Consider the following 25,776-nt stretch of genomic DNA (forward strand, 5'->3'; position numbering starts at 1 on the left):
GTCTTCTTGACGGATTTTTTCTTTGAGAATCAAGTGTCCTTCCTCATCTCTTTTGATTAATTTTGGTTGAAAGTCTATTTTATTACTTATTAGGATGGCTACTCCAGCTTGCTTCTTGAGTCTGTTTGCATGGAAAACCTTTTTAAGCTATTTATTCTGAGATAGTATCTATCTTTGTTGCTGAGTAGTGTTTCTTGAATGCAGCAGAATGTTGAATCCTGTTTCTGTAACCATTCTGTTAGGCTGTGTCTTTTTATTGGAAAACTGAGTCCATTGATGTTGATAGATATTAGCGCCCAATGATTGCTAGTTACTTTTCTTGTGGAGTTGATGGTGGCAGTGTGTTTGTGTGCTTGTTTTCTTTTTGTTGTTATTTTGCTGTTGTTAAGTTATCTATATCCTGTGTTTTGTTGGGTGTAGCTGATCTCATTGGGTTTGAGTTTTCCTTCTAGTATCTTTTGTAGGGTTGGGTTGGTGCATAGATATTGTTTAAATTGGTTTTGCCATGGAATATCCTGTTTTCTCTGTCTATGGTGATAGAAAGTTTTGCTGGATATAATAGTCTGGGTTGGTATCTGTGGCTCTTAGTGTTTGCATGACATCTGCCCAGACCATTTTGCCTTTCATAGTCTCTGTTGAGAAATCTCCGGAGTGGTTCTGATAGGACTACCTTTGCATGTTAGCCTTTTTGCCTTGCTGCTTGTAATATTTTTCTTTGTTCTATAGATTTAGTGTTTTGATTATTATGTGGCCAGAGGAATTTTTCTTCTGGTCTAGTCTATTTGGTGTTCTGTAAGCCTCTTATATGTTTAAGGGCATCTCTTTCTTTAGGTTGGGGAAATTTTCTTCTATGATTTTTTTGAAAATATTTTCTGGACCTTGGAGCCTAGCATCTTCTTAAACATCTATTCCAATTATTCTTAGGTTTCATCTTTTCATGGTGTCCTTTATTTCTAAGATGTTTTGTGTCAGGAATTTTTCTGTTTTACTATTTTCTTTGAGAGATGTTTTGATTTCTTCAATTGTATCTTCAATGCCTGAGAGTCACTCCTCCATCTCTTATATTTTATTGGTGATGTTCTTACCTCTGTGGTTCCTGATCTCTTCTCTAAGTTTTCCATCACCAGGGTTTTCTCAGGTTGTGTTTTTTTTTAATTGATTCTAGTTCTGTTTTCAGGTCTTGATTAGTTTCATTAATTTCCTTCACCTGTTTGATTGTGGTTTCCTGTCTGTTCTTGATGGCCTCTATTTGTTTGGTTGTATTTTCCTGTATTTCTTTGAGAAATTTATTTGCTTCTTTTTTATATTCCTCTAATAACTTCAGAAGCATAGATTTAAAATAATTTTCCTGTCTTTCAGATGCATTAGAATATCCATTGTTTGGGGGGCTTCTAGTGGAGCCATGATGCCCTAGTTCTTATTGTTTGTGTTCTTATGTTGGCCTTTAGCTATCTGGTTGTCTGTAGCCTTGGATGTTTGCTCCTGGAATATGTAGCCAAAGATTGTATCCACCTGTCTCTGGAGTCTAGAGCCTGGAGTACATTTCAGGGTGATGAGAGAGGTCCGGGGGAACGCAAATGGTTGCTGGCCTTTTGGATGCAGCCATGCTGGGGTGTGTTTCAGAAGGCAGGTGTGGGTACAGGTGCCTTGAGGGGCAGCAGTACATGCACAGGTGCCTTGGAAGGCAGTGGTGCAGGCACAAAAACCTTGGAGGCCAGGGGCACAGGTGCAGGGAACATGAAGGGTGGGGTGCATTTGCATCAGGTGGCAGCTGTGGGAGAGGGGCTCTGCCTGAGGTAGCAGCCATGGGGGCTCTGGTGCCTCCGAAGGCAGCTGAGCTGAGGCATACAGGCCTACCAGACACTGTGCTCTTGGGACTCACATTCATCTGGGATCCAGCATCTTGGATCCAGGATTCCGTATGATTTTATTGTTTACCTGGTATCCACAGGGAGACCAGCAGAACTGTGGTTTGGAAGTTTCTTGTACTTACTGAGCTCTGGGCTGGCTGGTTCAACTCAGCTGATCTGTCTCAAACTCCTCTTCCAGATAATTTATTCACTCAATCTGGATTCTTTCTCAGCTCCTGAATTGCTCTGCTTGACCTGAAACTAACTCCAACAATCTTTTCTAATCTTCTGACTCCTTCTCATTCTCTGGCTCATTTTGTCTTCACCTGTATCTAGCTTGCTCTCTCTCTCTCTCTCTCTCTCTCTCTCTCTCTCCATATTCCTGTCCTGGTAAAACTGCCTTCTCTACTTTCTGTATTACCCCTAAGTAGCTTCCTTTTCCTCTCTCTTCTTGAGAGAGTTGGATATATCCTAGTCTGTCAAACCTTTCTCTGATTCATCACTTTTGCTGCCACTCAGACATCACTTTCAAACATGGGTGCTTCCTTCTACAAACTAACTTTAAAACCTTCATTGTTTGGGGTTAAAGGCATGTAAAACCATACCTGGACCTAAGCTTTTTCTTAGCTGAAACTTTCTCTATACCAGGCTGTCCTTGAACTCATATTTGCTTCTCTGTTTCCTAGATTAAAGGCATGTTTGTATTCCATATGGATCACACCCACTTAGAAGGTCTTGGGATGTGATCTCTTTTCAGAACAGCCGTGTTCTGAATTAAAACATCTCTACAAGTTTTATTTTCTTCATTTGTAGATGTTTCTCCTAGTCTGAAATGCCAAGGTAGATACATTTTTTCATACTAATTTCTTTCCAAGTATTGATTTATGAATCCATATAATGAGGAACTAGATAAAAATTTTGAATCAAAAGTAAAATTGAAGATCATGCAAAAGTAAGTTATGAAACCCCATTTGTTTTAAGCTCAGGAGGCTGTGTTGTTAACACTGGTGTTCCTCATGCATGTCCTCTTTTTAAGTTAAACATTAGAAGTGTAAATAGAAGAACACATGGCAACAAATGAACACTGAAAATTGTCTAATGATCTGAAGCATAATGCTGACAAATGGAAAGTTATATATACATAACTATGATGACCCAGTCCCTGATTATCACCAGTATTTATTCACAGCCATGTGGTGTTCCATTTTTGAAATTTATACAAGTATTTTATTTTCCATATCCCACAGAGAAATCTGAACAACACTGCTCTGACATCAAATACATGCAGCCATTTGGACATTCTGGTAGTGACTCGAGGTACCTGTTGGCAATTCAGTGGTTCTGGGCAGAAACAGGATGTTTTCGGACTGACTTATTACAGCCGAATTTAAGTAAAGCAAAAGAGGAGAGCAAATGAGGAGATTTGGCAGATGCACTAATATTAATTAATAATTAAAAAAAAATAGGATACAGCATTAGTTTGGCTCAGAAGTACGCAGTGTTCCTGTTAATGTTAGAGTTAATTCTAGTAACACTGTTTAATTTTCCAACTGTCTTTAATTTTTTGTGTGTTGTTGAGACAGGCTTAGCCTTTGTACCTTGATTACCATGGAGTCCAACACAAAGACCACGCTTACTTTGAACTTAAAACCATTTCCTGCCTTTCCCTTTATAGTGCTGCTAAAGCTGGGATTATATGCTTGTGCACCCTTTATCAGTTTTAAAAAATGGCTTACTTTATTTTCTGTGTCTGTACACTTTGTGTGCAGGTTAACATAGAAGCCAGAAACATGATTTTGGTTTCCCTTGCTGGGGTTTCAGGTGTTTCAGGGCAACCTGATGTGGGCACTAGTGTCATGTGAAGCCCTCTGGACAATGCTAGGGTCCCATTCCTTGGCCTCTGGTCAAGCAGAAAAAGCTCTTAACTAAGAGAATTTTAATTTCTCCATTATTTTTAACTGGAAAAATCCTCTCTAAGTCATACTTACAGAAAACAGCATTGAAATTAGCAAAGGAGATTTAAAATAAATTTGACTGTAAACTCATTCAGAAGATTCTTGCTTAGGACGTACACACAGACGCATTCTTCTGAGAAGGGCCAGATTGCTGTAGGTGGTAATAGTCTACAGAGGTGAATGAATCTTTAAAATTGGGTAAGAGTATAATGTTACAAGGGTTTAGGGGATTTGAATGCCCTAGTGTGACAAATGTTTCCAGAATAATGCTTAAAATATGTAAAGCAAATGTCAGGTTGATTTTCATTATTTATCATCTATAATTTCCTATGATGTCCATTATTTAACAAAGTAATGTGTTATTTAATTGGGATCAGAGCTGTCTCTTTCCAATATGGCAGCAATTTTTCAGGAACAAAGACTCATTTAAACATTTCTTGTGTGTTAGTCACTGAACTGAAAAATACACATCACACCTGTAGTCCAAAGTATCACTTTGAGCAGTAAATAAACTGGTGTTTAAGAATGTGATAGCTTGATGGGGATCCAAGATGGTGGCGATCAGCACTCACATCCTATGTATCTGAGGGACAGAGGATCTGATACTCTGAAATTAGTGAGTGGAGGGGAAGCTGAACCCAAAATAATGAACTTGAGGCTTCTGGGGAAAAGGGAGGGACTCTGAACTGAGACCAGTAGGATACAGGTCAACTGTGGAATTCTCCATGTATTTCTCAATTCCCAGGCACTTTCCCTTTAACTGGTGGAGGCAGCAGCAGAGGCAGCACAGGTGTCCCACAGTGCATGCAGCTCCTAGCACAGAGCACAGTGCTGGCAGGTCCCCAGGACCTTTTAGAAGGTATCTGTGCCAGAGCCCTCCTAGTTCTGCCATGGTGGCTGGACTCTCAGTGGAACACAACACTAGGCCCCAGGTTCTGTGGCAACATAGGGATTCTTGGGACAGCGTTATCAACATTGAAGCTCCTGCTCTGTGGGTCTACCAGTGAAGTCCAGGCAATCAACTCCTGTAACCCAGGCAGATCTGAATACCAGAGCAACAGTACGACAGGACTGTAGATCACTGAGGTATTCAGAACATGGGCACAGGAACATTGTGCCCGCAAACTGGGCCCGCCAACAGTGCTAGCATCTGCAAACCCCTGTGCATGCTCCCCTCCATATTTCAAGCATCTATACTCTCTCCTTCAAGACACACTTCCACACACACATACACATTTGCTCCCTGGCAATTGTGATCCTGCCCCAGCAGCTTTTTCTCCCTTAGGTACAGCTGAAACACCAACGCACACACTCAAACCAGTGGACCGCTCTTATGTTCCCGAAGAATACTCCAGACATCAGAGAAAGATGGACCCAGTCTGAAGTACAGACTCCAGGAACAAACAGTGAAGGTTACAGATAAGTAGATGGCCAGATGTCAGGCATAAGAACACACCTAACAAAAATCAGGACATAATGGCTCCACCAGCAACCCACAAAATCAATATTTTAATATTGATATTTTAATTCATTGGAAACAGAGGAAAATGACTTTAAAGCTATGCTTATCCAGTTATTAGAGGCACATAAAGAGGAAATGAACAAATCTCTCAGAGAAATAGCCACACAAGGGGAGGCAAATAAAGAGGAAATGAAGAAAGCTCTTAAATAGAGACAAATACAGCCAAACAAGTAGAGGCACAATTAGTGGCATATTGAGAGGGAATGAACAAAAAATAGCAGGCATCATAGAAAGACAGGAATCCACATTCAAACAGATAAAGGAATTGGTGCAAGGAATAAAAACAATTTACCATCAATAAAGAAAACACAAGCAGAGAAAACCCTGGAGTTGAAGATCTTAGAAAAATGATCAGGAACCACAAAGGTAAGCATCACCAATAGACTATAAGAGATGGAAGAAGAGAATCTCTGGTGCTGAAGATACACTTGCTGAAACTGATACTTCTCTCAAAGAAAAAGTAAAGTTGAAAATGTCCCAAACACAAAACCACAAAACATCCAAGGAATCAAGGATGCCATGAAAAGATGAAATCTAAGAATAATAGGAATAGATGAAAAAGAAGATTCCAGTCTCCAAGGTCTGGAAAATATTTTCAAGAAAATCATAGAAGAAAAATTTCCCAACTTAAAGAAAGAGATGTCCATAAATATATAAGAAGGCTACAGAACACCAAATAGACTAGACCAGAAAAGAAATTCTTCACATCTCATCATAGTCAAAATACTAATTCTACAGAACAAAGAAAAAATATTAAAGGCAGCAAGGGGAAAAGGCCAAGTAACATATAAAGGTAGACCTATCAGAATCATACCAGACTTCTTAACAGAACTTCTGAAAGCCAGAAGGGCCTGGGAAAATGTCATGCAGACCTTAAGGGACCACGGATGCTAACTCAGACTACTATACCCAGCAAAGCTTTCAATCAACATAGATGGAGAAAGCAAAATGTTCCATCACAAAACTAAATTTAAACAATATCTACACAGCAACCCAGCCCTACAGATGATACTAAAGGAAAACTCCAACAAAAACAACGACTGACACCCAAGAAAACATAGGATACAGATAACTTTCACAACAAAAATTAAAAGAAAACAAGCAATGAATCATAGTAATACCACCATCTCCACAATAAAAGGGAATAACATTGGTTATACATTCGTCACTATTATCTAACAACATTAATGGACTCAACTCTCCAATAAAAAAAACACAGACTAACAGAATGGTTGGGGACACAGGATCCAACATTCTGCTGCATCCAAGAAACACATCTCTGCAACAAAGATAAACACTACCTCGGAGAAAAGGGCTGGAAAATGTTTTTTGAAGCAAATGGACCCAGAAAACAAGCTGGAGTAACTATCCTAATATCTAATAAAATAGACTTTCAAACAAAATTAATCAAAAAAGATGAGGAGGAGAACTTCATTTTCATCAATGGAAAAAAATCCACCAGGAAGACACCACAATTCTCAACAACTATGCCCAAATACAAGACCAACTACATTTGTAAATAAAACAATTATTAAAGCTTAAATTGCACATCAATCCCAACACCTTAATAGAGGGAGACTTCAAAATTCCACTTTCACCAAGGGACAGATCATCTAGACATAAGTTAAATAGAGAAATAATGACATTTACAGAGGTCCTAAATCAAATGGACCTAATAGATGTCTACAGAAATTTTCACCCAAATTCAAAAGTGTATACCTTCTTTACAGCACCTTATATAATCTTCTGCAAAATAGGCTATAGAGTTGGTCACAAAGCAAGCCTCAGCAGATAAAAGAAGATCAAAATAACCCCTGTATTCTATCTGACCACCATGGACTAAAGCTGGACCTCAACAACAACAGAAATAGCAAAAAGCCTACATGCACATGCACATGGTACTTGAACAACTCTCTACACAATGACAGCTGGGTTAGGGAAGAAATAAAGAAAGAAACTGAAGACTTCCTAGAATTCAATGAAAATGAAGACTCAACTTACCCAAACTTATGGGACACAATGAAAGCAGTGCTAAGCGGAAAATTCATAGCACTAAGTGCAATCAAAAAAAATTTGAAACATCTCATACAAGCAATTTAATAGCCCACCTGTAAGTCCTAGAAAAAAAAAGAAGCAAATACACCCAAGAGGAGTAGATGTATGGAAATAATCAAACTCAGGGCAGAAATAAAAAACTAGGATCAAATAAAACTATTCAAAGAATCAATGAAACCAAGAGCTGGTTCTCTGAGAAAATCAACAAGATAGACAAACCCTTAGCTAAACAAAGTAAAAGGCAGAAAAAACTATCCAAATCAGCAAAATCAGAAATGAAAAGGGGGACATAGCAATAGACACTGAGGAAATCCAAACAATCATTAGGTCTTACTACAAAAGTTTATATGTCACAAAATTTGAAAATCTAAAGGAAATGGACAATTTTATGGTTAGATTCCATTTATTAAAATTAAATCAAGATCAGGTAGAAAGATTGAATGGTCCTATATCCCCTATGGAAATAGAAACAGTCATCAAAAGTTTCCCTTCTAAAAAAAGGCCAGGAATAGATGGTTTCAGCACAGACTTCTACCATACCTTCAAAGAAGAGCTAACTCCAATTCTTTTCAAATTATTCCACAAAATAGAAACAGAAGGAACATTACCAAACTCATTCTGTGAAGCCACAGTCACCTTGATACCTAAACCACACAAGCCCTAACCAAAAAGAGAACTTCAGACCTATCTCTCTTATGAACATTGATGCAAAAATACTCAACAAACTACTTGCAAACTGAATCCAAGAACACGTAAAACATATCCAGTATGAACAAGTAGGCTTCATCTCAGGCATGCAGGGGTGGTTTCCTTCATAATTTCCATATATTGATATGGAAATCCATCAAATGTAATCCATCATATGAACAAAGTGAAGGAGAAAAATCACATGATCATCTCCTTAGAGGCCGAAAAAGTATTTGACAAAATCCAACACCCGTTCATGTTTAAAGTCTTGGAGAGATCAGGGATACAAGGCCCATACCTAACCATAGTAAAGACAATGTACAACAAGCCTTTATTCAACATCAAACTAAGTGGAGAGAAACTTAAATCAATCCCACTGAAATCAGAGACAAGGCAAGGTTGCCCACTGTCTTCATATCTCTTTAACATAGTACATGAAGTCCTAGCTAGAGCAAAAAGAGAACTAAAGGAGATCAAGGGGATACAAATTAGAAAGGAAGAAGTCAAAGTATTACTGTTCGCAGATGATATGATAGTCTACATGCGTGAACCCCAAAATTCAACCAGAGAACTCCTTCAGCTGATAAATACCTTCAACAAAGTGGCTGGATACAAAATTAACTAAAAAAAAAAAAATCTGAAGCCCTCCTGTATACCAAAGACAAAAGGGCCGAGAAAGAAATTATGGAAACAACACCCTTCACAATAGCCACTAGTAACATAAAATACCTTGGTGGGACTCTAACTAAACAAGCGAAACCCTGTTTGAAAAACTCTTCCAAGTCTCTGAAGAAAGAAATTGAAGAAGGTATCAGAAGATGGAAAGATCTCCCAGGCTCATGGATTGGTAGGATTAACATAGTAAAAATGGCCATCCTGCCAAAAGCAATCTACAGATTCAATGCAGTTCTTATCAAAATACCAACACAATTCCTTACAGTACTTGAAAGAAAAATTCTTAACTTCATATGGAAAAACAAAACACCCAGAATTGCCAAAATTATCCTGTAAAACAACCGATCGTCTGGAGGTATCGTCATCCCTGATCTCAAGTTGTACTACAACACAATAGAGCAATAGTAATAAATAGTAAAAAAACAAAACAAAACAAAAAACTGCATGGTATTGGCATAGAAACAGAATGGTGGATCAATGTAATCGAATACAATACCCAAAAAAACCCCACACAGCTATGGATACTTGATTTTTGACAAAGAAATCAAAACCGTACAATGGAAAAAAGACATCTTCAACAAATGGTGCTAGTCTAACTGGATGTTTACATGTATAAAAATGCAAATAGATCCGTATTTATCACCCTGCACAAAACTAATGTCCAAGTATATCAAAGGCCTCAACATAAAAAACCAAACACATTAAATCAGTTACTTGAAAAAGTGGGAGACAACAAGATGGCGGCACCAGGAGAACACTGTGTCTGAGGAGCAGGACAACATTTCCCGTACAGCGACCAAGAGGCTGAACTCTGGGCCCTAAAACAACAGCGATCGTGTTTCCCAGGTGAGAGGAAACCCCCATGGTGTGGGAATCAGTCGGGTCCACTCTCAGGCCACCCAGCCAGAACCTGGAAGAAATCCCAGGTCACACAGGCACCAGGTGCCCAGACCAGAGCCACACACCTGGGAATCCTGATCACCTTCCCAAGCTGAACGGTGGGCACAATAAACACCAGAGACTGGAAGTCCCAGTCTCGAGAGAACTCCACAGGGAAGGAAGGAAACGGTACTGACTTTGGTCACCCAGTCTTTCCTTGGAAAAAGTCTCACAGACCAGCGGTTTCTAGCCTCCATCACTGAACTGGACTCCAGCCACAGGCACAGACACTTGCTGTGTGCCAGCTCTCCAGCTGTGTGCCCTAGGGTAACAGAGACTGGGAGTCACTATCGGGAGAAATCCTCACAAGGACCGAAGCAAAGGGGACAGACTTAGGCCACCCAGTATATCCCTGGAATAGGTCCCGCAGACCGGCCCAACCCAGGGGCCTGCTGTGCACCAGATAGCCTGCTGTTAACAGGAGAGCAGTACTCACCCGCCAGATTACTGCTTGGGTACTGGGACATAGAGCCCCAAACTCAGACCTACAAAACCCTGGAATCCCTGAGATCAACCCCAAGATACTGCTCCAAGGGGCAACCAGTTATCCCTAACAAACTGACCAAACCATGGGACACACAGGTTACAGCAGCAGATCACTAAATATACAACAAGAAACCCAGAAGCAGGGCAGCTGTCTTCAGGACTTCCCCAGGTGAGAGGAGAACCCTCTCGACTAACAAGGACCACAGTTACCACTCAGGTCTCTATCCTGAGGTGAGCAGCGGCAACTCCTGAAAAACACCAGCCATCCAGTGACTATACCCAAAAATCTGAGAAGGTTTCCTTCAGGAAAAACCATCTTCCTGCCAAGGGGATTCTCTTCACCACAAGATCCCCAGGAACCAAACTAACCCCAAACACCTAAGATAGCCCAATGGGTAGAGGCCAGCATAAAAGATCAACCAACAAAAGACAGAGCAATACATCTCCAGAACCCAGTTATCCAGAGGGAAGTAGCCCTGGACACCCCAGCATAACTGAAATCCAAGAAGATGAACTAACAACTATGCTTATGAAGAGAATAACAGAGGAAACAAATAAAATACCTAAAGACCTAGAGGAAGATAAACTCAAAGAGATTATGGCCATCCATAAAAAACTAGAGGAAGTTGCAGCCAAACAGTTTGTGGCCTTTAGAGAGGAAATGCTTAAATCACTGAATGAAATAAAAGAAACAGAAGATTGTTCAAACAAACAGCTGAAAGAAGACAAAGTGGGGAATACCCTAGAACTCATTGGTGCAGGAGACAACATCCTGAACAGAACACCAACAGCACAGCCTCTGAGAGCAACAATCAATAAATGGGACTTCATGAAACTGAAAAGCTTCTGTAAAGCAAAGGACACCATCATCTAAACAAAACAACTGCCTACAGATTGGGAAAGAATCTTCACCAACCCTTTATCTGACAGAGGGCTAATATTCAGTAAATATAAAGAACTAAAGAAGCTGAAAAGCAGCAAACCAAGTAATCCAATTAAAAAATGGGGAACAGAGCTAAACAGAGTACTCTCTGTAGAGGAATATCGAATGGCAGAGAAACACTTAAAGAAATGCTCAATGTCAATAGCCATTAGGGAAATGCAAATCAAAACGACCCTGAGATTTCACCTTACTCTCATCAGAACAGCCAAGATGAAAAACTCAAGTGACAACACATGCTGGAGAGGCTGTGGAGAAAGGGGAACCCTCCTCCACTGCTGGTGAGAATACAAACTCGTAAAACGACTATGAAAAACAATCTGGCACTTTCTCAGACAACTAGGAATAGCGTTCCCTCTAGATCCAGCCATACCACTCCTAGGCATATATCCAAAAGAGGCTCAAGTACACAATAAGGACATTTGCTCAACCATGTTTGTAGCAGCTTTATTTGTAATAGCCAGAAGCTGGAAACAGCCCAGATGCCCCTCAACTCAAGAATGGATGCAGAAATTGTGGTACATCTACACAATGGAGTATTACTCAGCAATGAAAAATAAGGAAATCATGAAATTTGCAGGTAAATGGTGGGACCTGGAAAGGATCATCCTGAGTGAGCAGTGCCAGAAGCAGAAAGACACACACAGTATATACTCACTCATATAGACATATAACATAGGACAAACCTACTAAAACGTATACATCTAAAGAAACTAATCAAGAGAGAGGACCCTGACTAAAATGCTCTATCCCCATCCCAAAAGGCAAAGAGTATGGGCATCAGAAGAAGAAGAAAATAGGAAACAACCTAGGAACCTGCCACAGAGGGCCTCTGAAAGGCTCTACCCTGCAGACTATCAAAGTAGACACTGAGACTTATGGCCAATTGTTGGGCAACATGCAGGGAATCTTATGTAAGAAGTGGGAAATAGTAAGATCTGAAGAGGACAGGAACCCCACAAGGAGAGCAACAGATCCAGGAAATCTGAACACAGAGGTCTTCCCAGAGATTCATACTCCATCCAAGTACCAGGTATGGAGATAACCTAGAACCCCTGCACAGATATAGTCCATGGCATCTTAGTGTTCAAGTAGGTTAAATAGTAATGGGAAGAGGGACTGCCTCTGACATAATCTGATTGGTCTGTTCTTTGATTACCTCCCCCTGAGGAGAGAGCAGCCTTACCAGGCCACAGAAGATGACAATGCATCCATCCCTGATGTGATCTGATAGACTAAGGTCAGAAGGAAGGAGAGGAGGACCCCCCATATCAGTGGACTTGGGGAGGGGCATGCGTGAAGAAGGGGGAGGGAGGATGGGACCGGGAGGGGAGGAGTGAGGGCCTTATGGGGGATACAAAGTGAATAAACTGTAATTAATAAAAATAAATAAATTAAAAAAAGAAAAGAAAAAGTGGGGAAGAATCTAGTACTCATTGGTCCAGGAGACAACTTCCTGAATAGAATACCAACAGCCCAAGCTCTAAGAGCAACAATCAAGAAATGGAAGCTCATGAAACTGAAATGCTTCTGTAAAGCAAAACACACTGTCTTCAGAACAAAATGACCATCTACAGATTGGAAAAAATCATCACCAATCCTATATCTGACAGAGGGCTAATATCCAGATTATGTAAAAAATTAAAGAAGTTAAAAGGCAACAAATCAAGTAATCCAATTAAAAATGGAGTACATAGCTAAAAAGAAAATTCTCTGTAGAGGAATATAGAATAGAAGAGAAACAGTTAAAGAAATGCTCAGTGTCCTTAGTAATCAGGGAGATGCAAATCAAAATGACCCTGAGATTTCACCTTATATCATCAGAATGGCCAAGATCAAAAACTCAATTGACAATACATGCTGGAGAGGATGTGGAGAAAGGAGAACCCTCCTACATTGCTGGTGGGAATGTGAACTTGTACAACCACTTTGGAAATCAATTTGGCGCTTTCTCTGACAACTAGGAATAGTGCTTCCTCAAGATCCAGCTATATCACTCCTAGGCATATACTCAAAATACACAATAAGGACATTTGTTCAACCATGTTCATAGCAGCTTTATTTGTAATAGGTAGAACCTGGAAACAACCCAGATGTCCTCAACGGAGGAATAGATAGAGAAATTGTGGTTTATTTACACAGTGGAATATTATTCAGCAACTAAAACCAAGAAAATTATGAACTTTGCAGGCAAGTGGTGGGAATTAGAAAAGATCATTCTGAGTGATGTATCCCAGAAATAATAAGTCACTCACATTATGTACTCACTTATAAATGGATACTAGGCATATTATATAGGATAAACCTACAAAAATCTGTGCACCTAGAAAAGGTGAGGCAAAGGGGATGGACATTGGAAATAGAAAACAGGAAACAGGACAGGAGGATACCAAAGAGGGCCTCTGAAAGACTCTACCCAGCAGGGTTTCAAAGCAGATAATGAGACTCATAAACAAACTTTGGGCAGAGTGCAGGGAATCTTATGAAAGAAGGGGAGATAATAAGACCTGGAGAGGACAGGAGCTCCGTAAGCATAGCAATAAAACCAAAAAATCTGGGCACAGGTGTCTTTTCTGAGACTTGATACTCCAACCAAGGACCTTTCGTGGATATAGCCTAGAACCCCTGCTCAGATGTAACCCATGGCAGCTCAGTATCCAAGTGGGTTCCCTTGTAAGGGGAACAGGGACTGTCTCTGTCAGGAACTCAGTGGCTAGCTCTTTGACTGCCTCCCCCTAATAGGAGAGCAGCCTTGCCAAACCACAGAGGAGGACAATGCAGCCAGTTCGGATGAGCCCGTGTAAGCTAGGGTCAGATGGAAGGGGAAGAGGATGTCTCCTATCCATGGACTTGGAGAGGGGCATAGAAGGAGATGAGGGAGAGAGGGTAGGGTTGGGACGGTAGGAGGGAGGAGACTACAGGTGGCACACAAAGGGAATAACCTGTAATTGATGTAAAAAATAAAAATTTAATTAAGAAAGAAAAGAATGTGATAACTTAGCTGCAAAATAGTGGCACTGGCCTGTAATTCTAGCACTCATAGAGGCAGAGGCAGATGGATATCTGTGAGTTGGAAAACAGCCTGGTCTACAAAGTGAGTCCAGATCAGCCAAGGCTACACAGAGGTACCCTATCTTAAAACAAAACAAAACAAAACAAAACAAAAACAATACAAAACAAAACAGACAACAACAACAACAAAAACTCACCCAGGAATATGATAGCTTGTCTCTATTTACAAGTGGATTTCCTGGTAGTAAACCTTCAAACAGTTGCTCTTTTTTCTTGTGGAGAGACTGTTTTGTAAAGACATGTTGACTATGGCCTTTTTCCAGATATAAAGAAGGGATAAATTCATGCATTCATGTCAATAAAGAAACCCATTGACTTGAAGGCAAACTTTTGTATTTAGTGTCCCTTAGAGATGTGAGTATAGGGTGTGAGAGCTGCTGAAATATGCAATGACCTGTCTCCTGATCTAAGTCTGCAAAGCACTGAGAACTTAAGTCTATTGTGCATTAGCAAGTAGCTACCATTCTTTGAACATTGTGCACCAATTTTATAATAAGCATATTTAATTCTTCAGTGAGGACTATGGTTGTCTTAGTTGGTGTTCATCTGGTCTTACCTTAGCTTTATTTGTTCTGGATCTCAGGGATTTCCGACCTTCCAATGGTGGCTTTATGTCCTTGAGGACTCCTGTGCATTTCAGCTCCTTCTCTTTCTGATACAGCCTTTAACCCACTTCCCAGTTTGGCTTCCTAACTCTTCTTATGCTTTTACTACTGTTTTCCTACATTAGATTTTTTCTGCTATCCATCATTTTCTTCTATCATTTTCTTCTCTGTACTTTGAGAAAGATAGATGCTGTTTTCTTTTATATAGAAACTGAGTGACCTGTCTCAAAGCATGCATATAGCTTGCAAACAGATCTTCAGACCTGTGCTTATTTTAAAGAATCAAAGGTTAAACTATTATACTGCACCCAAATGACACACGAGAATGGTTTTCATTACAATTTTTTTTCCTCTGAAATTGACTGCATCCTGGCAAGTTATATCTCAGTCTGCATGACCCCATTCTATCCTAGTGTACATTTATTTGTTTATAAGAAAAATGTTATTTTTTTCCAAGGAAAAGATTAGGTTTCTAGATATCTGGGTCCAAGCAACTTTCTCTAGTGCCTGCGGTGTCTTAAACAATTTCACTTTTCTATAGAACAGCAAACTTGTCTTCTTCTTTGTTGAATCTTGGGCTTTATTCAGTGACTGGCACATAGTAGATGTTCAGTAAGCATTTTTTATAACTACAAAGTAGCAAGTAAAGCTAGTGTCATACACAGTCACTCAAAGTTGACTGGAATTGGGAACGCTGGTACAAACATTTTAAATGTTTTATAAACTTAGAATAATTTTGGTTCACTTGCTAAATGGATGTTGTTCAGAGTATTTTCATAAATTAGTGCTGTGGATACTTATTGGACTCTGTTAGTAAGGTTGAAGTCTGGGATAGCCCCTGAGCTTGGTACAGAAATGATGGACTTTCTTTCTCTTCTGGGCTGACTCCTCTCCGGATATGGGGACACCCCAGATCCTCTAAGGAGAGCTACAAGGAAAACTACAGTGAAGCCCTCAGGGAAGACTACAGGCCTGACCCTTTCCTAATAAGAAACTTGTTCAGTAAGCACCTGGGAATTCTTGAAAATACCCTACTCTACGCTAATGAGACCTTAGCTTTCCGCAAATGATCTTTAACCCTGCCTGCAGTTCTTCTCCCACCATAGAACAACTAAGTTCTGTGTTCCCCTTCTTACAATAGGTCTGTACCACTACATGTAAATGAAGTATGCCTAGCAGCCTCAGCCCCAGGGAATCAAACATATCCACCCCCTAAGCCCCTCTCACTCCCCACATTTTAAAATGTTCCTATTCACAAAATAAACACTTGCTCCGTCTCTCATTCCTTTCCTTCACCATGACCGCCTGAGATTCATCATTTACTCTGGGGAAGGACATGCTTCCGTTCTCTCTGAAGAATTCTCTCCTGGACTGCTGGACTCCAGAAATTGGCTTATGGCCAGACAGTCATAGCTGCCTTGTCACTTCTGAAGTCTGCCCAACTTTGAGAGCTGGGTGCTCATCTGCAGAGGGGAGCCGCTGACCACTGACCAAACAGCAGTCAGACCTTTAGGTGTTCACCCACATCCTCTGCCATTAGCAGGGCAGCTTAACCGAAGGGTTGCAACATTTCGGTATCACCATTGACTTTGGAACATCTAATTTTCAACTGCCATCTGGTACTGGCAATCTCATTTAAAAAAGAGAAAAAGAGCTAACTGTAACACCTGTGGAAAGCTCTTTTCCACACTCTGGTGAGATCCAGGAGCCTTTCGCATGAACCTTACTTTGAATGCTCTAGGTGCTCCTAAGAGAAGCAGAACCTGAGACTCCCAGGTTTCATTTGATTCCCGCCCCAAAGATGACAACATCTGGACCTGCCTGTGAGAGGAGCATGCACTTTCAGCAGCAGCATAGAGGAACGTGGCAGAACAACAGATTCTCCCGAGAAATCACACCACAGTGTTGAGCAGATTTTCTAAAAATAAAATTAAAATAATTTGATGATGATGAAAAATATCCTACTCTCAAGACACAAAATAGTTTGATGAGGCTAACACAGTTGAATAGAGCTCAAGTAACATTTTTGTGTTGCATCTAAATGCTTGTACCTACATATTACCTATACAGAGAGGAATGTCTGTACGTAATATATATGTTTTAAACAACCACATATAGATCTCTGTTTAGGTGTCTGGTATTTTTCTAAACCCTGCATTTATTTATTTATTTATTTATTTATTTATTTATTTATTTATTTATTTATCATCTCTTTACAGCCTAATACTAGCCTCCTCCCTCCTTTCCTCTCACCCTCACATCCTCTTCCACCATCACCCCACCTCCTTTTTCTCAGAGATGGGGAGACTGCCCCACCAAAGGATTCCAGCCAACCTTGACATCACATTTGTCACCCTGCACAAAACTCAAGTCCAAGTGGATCAAAGACATCAACATAAAACCAGTTACACCAAATCTAATAGAAGTAAAAGTGGGGTAGAGCCTTGAATTCATTGGTACAGGAGACAATTTTCTGAACAGAACACCAATAGCTCAAGCTCTAAGATCAACAATTAATAAACACTGCATTTTAAAATCTGGAATTGTTGGATTCTTCACCAGATCATAGACTGATTTGTTGTTTCTATATAGGTTATTTTTTGTGATTACAACGATTCTATGTCTCCACAGGTTTCTGTGGATCAGCAATGACCCAAAGAAGAGAAACACTCTTCTTGAAATTCCAGGGAAGTTTTGGAATTCAAAGAACTCAAGAAGGAAGCTGGCAAAGAGCCTATGCTTCATGGACATGGAGGTTTAGTGCAAACTCAAAAGATGTCTTCCTATTCTTAGAGGTAACAGCTGTCAAGTGAGTTCAAAGAACATTACCTGCATCTTATTTGCTTTAGCTAATAAAAAGCTTTATTTTAACCACATTTTCATTAGCTTAGGATCAGATCCTAACAAGCTCTGAGGTTATCATTAATATCACCAAAGAATAAAAATAGTTGTTCGCATTGGCTTTTTCAATAGAAATCATACACATCCAGTTATTATGCTTTTTTTTACAAGGTTATTCAGAATAAAATAACCTTCTAGTATAGTATAGTATAGTATAGTATAGTATAGTATAGTATAGTATTCAAGGTACTTGTTCAATTGTTTCTATTCAAGATATTCTCTCTCTCTGTATCTCCCTCTCCTTCTCTGTGTGTTTAGTTTCTGTGTATATAGGTTTGTGTGTCTGGGTCTGAGTGTGCACTTAAGCATACATGCAGGTGCACATACACAGGCATATGAATTATGCTCAATGTCTTCTTCAAGAATGTTCAACCTTTTGCTTTTTGATGGGGTCTTGTCTTAGTTTGGAATTTAATACTGTGAAGAGACATCATGACCACTATGGCCCCTTTTCATAAGGAAAATGTTTTTTTCTTTATTAATTACACTTTACTCACTTTGTATCCCCCCCCGTGGTTCCCTCCCTCCCTCCATCCGAATCCCTCCCTTCCTCCACCCTCTGCATGCACGCCCCTCCCCAAGTCCACTGTTAGGGGAGGACTTCTTTTCCTTCCTTCTGATCCTAGTCAATTAGGTCTCATCAGGAGTGGCTGCATTGTCTTCTTCTGTGGCCTGGTAATGCTGCTTCCACCTCAGGGGGAGGTGATTAAAGAGCAGGCCAATCAGTTCATGTCAGAGACAGTCCCTGTTCTTATCACAATGGAACCCACTTGGATACTGAACTGCCATGGGCTACATCTGTGCAGGGGTCTTAGGTTATCTCCATGCATTGTTCTTGGTTGGAATAGCAGTCTCAGGAAAGACCCCTGTGCTCAGATTTTTTGGTTCTGTTACTCCCCTTGTGGAGTTCCTGTCCTCTCCAGATCTTACTGTTTCCCACTTCTTTCCTAAGATTCCCTGCACTCTGCCCAAATGTTGCCCATAAGTCTCAGCATCTACATTGATAGTCTGCAGGGCAGAGCTTTCCAGAGGTCTTCTGTGTCAGACTCCTGACTTGTTCCCTCTTTTCTCCTTCTTCTGATGTCCAGCTTCTTTGCCTTTCTGGATAGGAATTGAGCATTTTAGCAAGAGTCTTCCCTCTTGATTAGTTTCTTTAGGTGTATAGATTTTAGTAGGTTTATCCTATATTATATGTCTATATGAGTGAGTATATACTGTGTGCATCTTTCTGCTTCTGGGATAGCTCACTCAGGATGAACTTTTCCAGATCCCACCATTTACCTGCAAATTTCATGATTTCCTTATTTTTTATTGCTGAGTAATATTCCATTGTGTAGATATACCACAATTTGTGCATCCATTCCTCCACTGAGGGGCATCTGGGCTGTTTCCAGCTTCTGGCTATTACAAATAAAGCTGCTACAAACATGGTTGAGTAAATGTCCTTATTGTACTTGACAATCTTTTGGATATATGCCTAAGAGTGGTATAGCTGGATCTTGAGGAAGCGCTATTCCTAGTTGTCTGAGAAAGCGCCAGATTGCTTTCCAGAGTGGTTGTACAAGTTTACATTCCTACCAGCAGTGGAGGAGGGTTCCCCTTTCTCCACAACCTCTCCAGCATGTGTTGTCTCTTGAGTTTTTGATCTTAGCCATTCTGATGGGTGTAAAGTGAAATCTTAGGGTTGTTTTGATTTGCATTTCCCTGATGGCTACTGAGGTTGAGCATTTCTTTAAGTGTTTCTCTGCCATTCGAAGGAAAATGTTTAATTGGGGCTGGCTTACAGTTTCAGGGGCTTAGTCCATTATCATCACGGCAGGAAGCATGGTGGATTGGAGGTATGGTGCTTGAGAAGGAGCTGAGAGTTCTACATCTTGATCTGCAGGCAGAAGAAACAAACTGCTCCACAGGGGTTATTTTGAGCATAGGATACCTCAAAGCCCACTCCCACATGACATACTTCCGCCAGCAAGGCCAAACCCATTCCAACAAAGCCACATCCCCTAACACTGCCACTCCTCTAGGTCATGCCTTCAAATGAGTCTGGTGTGTGTGGGGGTCATACCTATTCAAACCACTACAGACCTCTTCACTGAACCTGTTGGGAATTTGTTTGGTTAGAGTGTCAGGGGGGCACACTGCTGTGATCCTATTCTCTGGGTTCTCCCAGTGTTGGGATTACAGGGAAGTGCAGAGAAGGTCAGCTCTTTACTTGGCTACTAAGAATTCAAACTCCTCAAGATTAAAAAACAAACAGTTTGCCCCCACGACCACATCACCAGCTGTGCTGGACAGTTTTATGTCAACTTGAGACAGGATGTAGTACATTTTCTTGATTGATGATTGATGGGAGAGGGTCCAGCGCACCGTGGGAGATGCGGTCCCTGGTCAGGAAATCCTGGGCTCTATAAGAAAGTAGGCTGAGGAAGACTTGAGGTGCAAAGCAACAAGCAGCATTTCTCCATAGCCTCTGCACTGGCTCCTGAATCCAGGTCCCTGCCTTCAGTTTCTGTCTGACTTCTCTCAGTGATGAACTGTGATATAGAACTATAAGTTAAAATAAACTGTTTTCCCCCAAGTTGCTTTTTATCATAGCAATAGAAACCCTAAGACAGCCTTGCCCTAAAAAATGTTCCTTTTTCCCCAGAATTACTTGTTACAGTTCAGTAAATAATAAAAAAACTGTAGGGGTTAATAATTTACCAACTATTCTACTAAGTTGTTTCCTTTAAAGTTTATATTAGAGTTTGTACCTAGTTTTATTATAACTGGTTATGCCATGTTTCATTGATATTCCTGGAAGACCAGAACTTTCTTTTTTAAAGTGAAATGAAGAGCAGTGAGTCTGCAGGAGAAAGTAGGCTGTGGGGAGGGACATGGGAGAATAGAAGGAGAGGAAACTGTGGTTGGGATGTAATCCACGAGAGAAAAATAATAAAATAAGAAAAACAATTCAACATTAGAAATAAAAATAGAATGACTTGTTACCATTAAGTAAATCATTTAATAACTGTCTGGGCTTTTTGTTTTTTTGGAAAGACAGCAGCAGGACATTTACAGCATAAACATCTGGAAACAATCAGAAGAACAACATGGAAGAACCCGAGAAAAGTGTTGCAACCCATGGAGTCAGATGTATTTCCAAGATCAAGGTATGGGTTATTTAGATGTATGCATGTATATAGGCGTGAGAGACTTTTAAACAAGCATTGAAAATCCTTGTAACATTGCTCAGCTTACATGAAGTTTTGTGACACAAATGCCATTTTACCCAATATGTTGTTAATTTCTTGCCATAAAGAAATTGGTTTTATATTATGGATAGCTAACCAGGATTAATCATCCATGAAATTTAATCAAAATGCTTTAGAGCTACTTTTGATGTTGTTGCTATTTATTTAATCATTTATTTAATTCATTTATTTAATCACTTTGCCGACTACTTTCAGCCCCCTCTCCCCTCTCTTTTCAGGCCTACTGTCAGGCCCCCTCTCTCCAATCCTTCCTCTCATTCTTCTCAGAGAAGAAGAGGCCCCCCAAGGGGTACCATCCCACCCCGGCACCTCAAGTGTCAGCTGCACTAAGAACATCTACTCCCACTGAGGCCTTACAAGGAAACTCACCTAGGGGAAAGGGTTCCAAAGGCAGGCAACAGAATCAGATACAGCCCCTAATCCCATTGTTAGGGGACCCAAATGTTGACCAAGCTGCACATCTGCTACAAGTGTGTAGGGAGTATAAGTCCAGCCCATGCATGCTCTTTGGTTGGTGGTTCAGTCTCTGTGAGCCCCCATGGGCCCAGGTTGATTTTCTCTGTAGGTGTTCTTGTGGTGTACTTTACCCCTCTGGCTCCCTCTATCTTTCTTTCCACTCTTCCACAAAACTCCCTGAGCTCAGCCTGTTGTTTGACTGTGGAATTCTGCCTCTGCTGCATGAAACCTCAGCTGCTGGATGTAACCTCACAGAAGACAGTTATGCTAGGCTCCTGTCTGCAAGCGTAGCAAAGTATCATTAGTAGTGTGAGGGGTTGCCTCTCTCCCAAATTGACGGTCTTTGGTTTGCCATTCTCTCAATCTCTGCTCCACCTTTACTGCTACACTTTTTGTAGGCAAGACAAATTTTGGATCAAAGATTTTCTGAGTGGTTTGGTGTCCCCCTCCCTCCTTTGTAAATCCCACCTGGCTACAATAAGTAACAACTTCAGACTCATTAACACCCACTGCTAAGGGTCTCAGCTAGGCTTACCACCATGAACTCTACAACCTTCCCCTGTCCCAGAGGTGCAATTCTCAGAGATTTCTGTTCTTTCCCAGTCCTCCCTCCATCTCTGATCCTCACTTTGTTACCCTCCCCAGTCCCTCTCTCACCCAGTTTTCTCCCTTTATCTACTTTAGATGTCTATTTTACTTCCTCTTTGGAGTGAGAATCAAGCATCCTCTCTTGGGACCTCCTTGGATTTTTTGAGTCTATGGATTGTAACCTGGTTATTCTGTATTTTAGGACTAATATCCATTTATAAGTGAGTATATACCATGTGTATTTTTTCTTTTTTGTGTCTGGGTTACCTCACACAGGATGATCTTTTCTAGTTCGTTCCATTTGCCTGCATATTGCATGGTGTATTTGTTTTTAATAACTTGTAAGACCTGGGGTCTCACAGCTCAGGAGTTCAAGATCGTGCCCTTCCCAGAAACTCCCCCAGACCAAGACTCGTTGCAAAAGCAAGAGGTTTATTAACCATTGCGCAATGGGGTCACCCCTGCCGGTCAGCAAAGAATGGCACCCGTAGACAAAGGCCTTTAGGTTTTTAAAAGAAAAATTGCGGGAGATTTGAAGTTGCAGTCTTGGCAATCTAGGATTGGACGAGGAAGCTATAAAGTAAGATAATTGGTTAGTCTTAGGTGCTCAAGCTTGGCCAGTCCTGCCAAGTGTGGATGCAGCTGCAATTGAAGGTGGGGGTGGTTAACTCATCCTTGAAGATTAGGGGCTACAGACTTTTGGCTGGAGGTCAAAAGCTACTCAGAAGAAGTCTAGATTTGTTGCTAAGAAATGCTATCTCAAAGACAGGAGTTTTTCTTTTTGCTGAGTGAAGGTCATTGCTTGCTTGCCTTTTTTTTTTCTATCTGTCCTCATAGATAAGGTCACATTTTTCCATTCTCTGGAAAGGTATTAAGAGGCTTTAGCTTAACCTGAACCTAAAACTCAAAACTATAGGCTTTAGAAGACATATAGGTTACAATGTTAGTCTAACCCTTTCAAACTGAGTAGTATTCTATAGTGTAAATGTACCACATTTTCTTTATTCATTCTTCAGGTGAGAGACATGTAGGTTGTTTCCAGTTCAGGTTATTACAGATAAAGATGCTATGAACATAACTGAGCAAGTGTCCTAGTTGTATGGTAGAGCATCTTTTGGGTATATGCCTAGGAGTGGTATAGCTGGGTCTTGAGGTAGAGCTAGTCCCAATTTTCTGAGAAACCCAGATTTAATTCCAAAGTGGTTATACAGGTTTGCACTCCCACGAACAGCGGAGGAGGGTTCCCCGTCACATGTTCTCCCGTCACATGTTCTCTAGCATGTGCTGTCACTAGAGGTTTGATCTATACATTCTGACAGATGTAAGTTGGAATCTCAGAGTCATTTTGATTTGCATTTCTCTGATGACTAAGGACATTAAAGATTTCCATAAGTGCTTTTGAGCCATTTGGTTTTTGGTGTTTAATTTTTAAAAAATATTTTAGAGGGTCTTAAACAAAGATGGGGCTTAAAATGTAGTTAGGCATGTTTTAAATTGTGGTGGAGTTTAGTCTGATATCAGAAGTCAAGTCAGTGCTCAGTCTTCAGGTGTTCCTGATAGAAGGTCAGTGGTCATGGGTAGAAAACTGTTCCTCTGAAGGAAGTACTCTGCTTATTAATATGCAAAGATGACTATATGACCTGGTCAGACAAATATTTTCTTCAAGCTTTGGCAATACAACAATCATTGTTTGTAAGAAAGCTGTTTATTCTGTTAGCTGCTTTGGTGGTATTAAGTATTTTAGAGACAACTACTGTTCTCATAGCTACAAAGGTGTCTTCACAGCACAAAATGTGAACTTACATTAACCCAGAAAATTCAAGCACTGGCTTATTTTTTGCAGAGCCCTTCAAATATTCCTCTTGAGCTGCTACTTCTTAAGCCATCCTGTCATTAGCTCATTTTCCGTTTGTTCACGTGTGGTGGAATCCATATATTAATGTAAAAGAGGCTTCAGAATCATCTCCTAGAAAGTGCTTTTTCCAACAATGATATACAAATTATTGGAACTCAAAATACTTTATGCTTTTCTACAGTTCTCACATGCTTCTAGGGAGTCCAGATCCCCTGGCTTCTAATCCTCAACTGATGCTTATTAACTATTCCTTTCTGGACAATTTATGCATCTTGTTTATATGACACTGTCTCTCATCTGAAAAGAGGAATGGTAGTCCTACTTCTTAAGATTAAAAAACAATTTCTGAGACTTCTCTCTTTGTGTTTATGTCTGTCTGGTTCTGTCTCTGTCTCTGGATGTGTGTGTGCTCACCCTTCAGGGCTACCCTCTACTAATGGCATGAGGGATTAGATACAGGTGCTCACACACACCAGGCAACTTCTCTATCCCATATCTATAATTACTTCTACAACTGTAAGGTGTTTTCATTTATGTAAATTAATGTTTCATTTTGTAAATAATTATTTTGGCCTCATTTATGTTGGTGTACCAGGTGAGTGTCTGGTAACCTTGGTGGTCAGAAGAATGTGTTACATCTCCTGCAACTGGCGTTTTCAGTGTTTTTCAACCATCATGTCTGTCCTGGGAAAATAACTCAGGTTCTCAGCAAGAGCAACTAGTGCTCTTAAGCACCGAGCTGCATCCACAGCTTCATGTATTAGGATAATGATGAGCAATGTGGTTATTGATTACTAGGATTAATAGTTTGTTGAGAAAAGTCATCAAGCATCTATAATCACATCTTCTCAAAGTTAGTTTCTGGTGTCTTAGTTGAGGTTCCTCTTGCTGTGAAGAGACACCATGACCACAGCCACTCCTATAAAGGGAAACATTTAATTGGTTCAGGCTTACAGATTCAGACATTTAGTTCATTACCATCATGGAAGAAAGACTGGTAGGACAGAGGCATACCTGGTGCTGGAAAAGGAGCCAGGAGTTCTACATGCCTGTCAGCAGGTAGCAGAAAAACGCTGTCTGTGGGCCTGACTGGAGCTTCTGAACTCCTGAAAGCCAACCTCAGTGAGATGCTTTTACCAACAAGGCCAACCTCCCAATAGTGCTACTCCCTGGTGGTCAGAGTCAAATTTGTGAGTTTATGGAGCCAGTCCTATTCAAACCACCAAAACTACTTCAGAGTTTAACAAGAGTAGATATTGGTGTGAATGTTAAGGAAAAAAATTTAAAACCATGACTTTAAAACACAAAATTTAGAGGTAATTACTTAAAAATATTACTTTTCAGAATTTAGAACTATGTAGAATGATAAGGAAGTCAAATGGTCTACATTGTCAGACTGAATGAAGGACCTGGCTCATAAATTTAGACATATAATCACCAAGAAAATTTCTATGATGGCATTCATGGTTTTCAATCATGCTTGCACTGGTGACTTCCCAGGTACCAAAGTTAGTTTTCACTCAGTGGCTACACAGATTGTGTTGGTTAATCTAAAAAGGTAAAAGAAAACTAAATCAACACACATAAACCTTGTATAGGCCATCTAGAAACAAGGGTGTTGATGGAAAAGAGAGGAGGAGAAAGGAAGAAACTAATAATCGGAACATATCATGTAATGTATGAAATGAACATACAGTAAATTTAACAACCAAAAAGCAGTAAAGAAAAGAAAGAGAAATTTCTCAAAGGATCTGGGAAAATATCTTTGGCAGTAAAGTAGTTGTCTTGGAAGCAGGAGGACCCAAGTGCAGTCCTCAAAGCCTAAAAACTAGGTATGGAGACACATAACTATATTTCCAGTGTAGGGGCTGGGTGGAGTATGACAAATAATTGGGGCTGACAGACAAGTCAGTTTTGTCTTGTGGGTGCATCCAGG

The 25,776-nt window shown here is 40.4% G+C and overlaps 1 protein-coding gene across 1 annotated transcript in view; it reads left to right on the top strand.

Moving 5' to 3' along the window:
• Positions 1 to 20,779: 20,779 nt before the first annotated feature.
• The window catches only part of LOC129675654 (solute carrier organic anion transporter family member 1A5-like), a 43,911-nt gene continuing 38,914 nt past the window's right edge, over positions 20,780 to 25,776 (top strand). Inside the window, exon 1 of the mRNA XM_055605629.1 lies at positions 20,780 to 20,839. Within this exon, the coding sequence (XP_055461604.1) occupies positions 20,780 to 20,839 (60 nt within the window). The remainder of the gene's footprint in view (positions 20,840 to 25,776) is intronic.

This window comes from Psammomys obesus, unplaced genomic scaffold (assembly GCF_907164565.1).
Source record: "Psammomys obesus unplaced genomic scaffold, mPsaObe1.curated_primary_1811, whole genome shotgun sequence".
NCBI classification, from domain to species: Eukaryota; Metazoa; Chordata; class Mammalia; order Rodentia; family Muridae; genus Psammomys; species Psammomys obesus.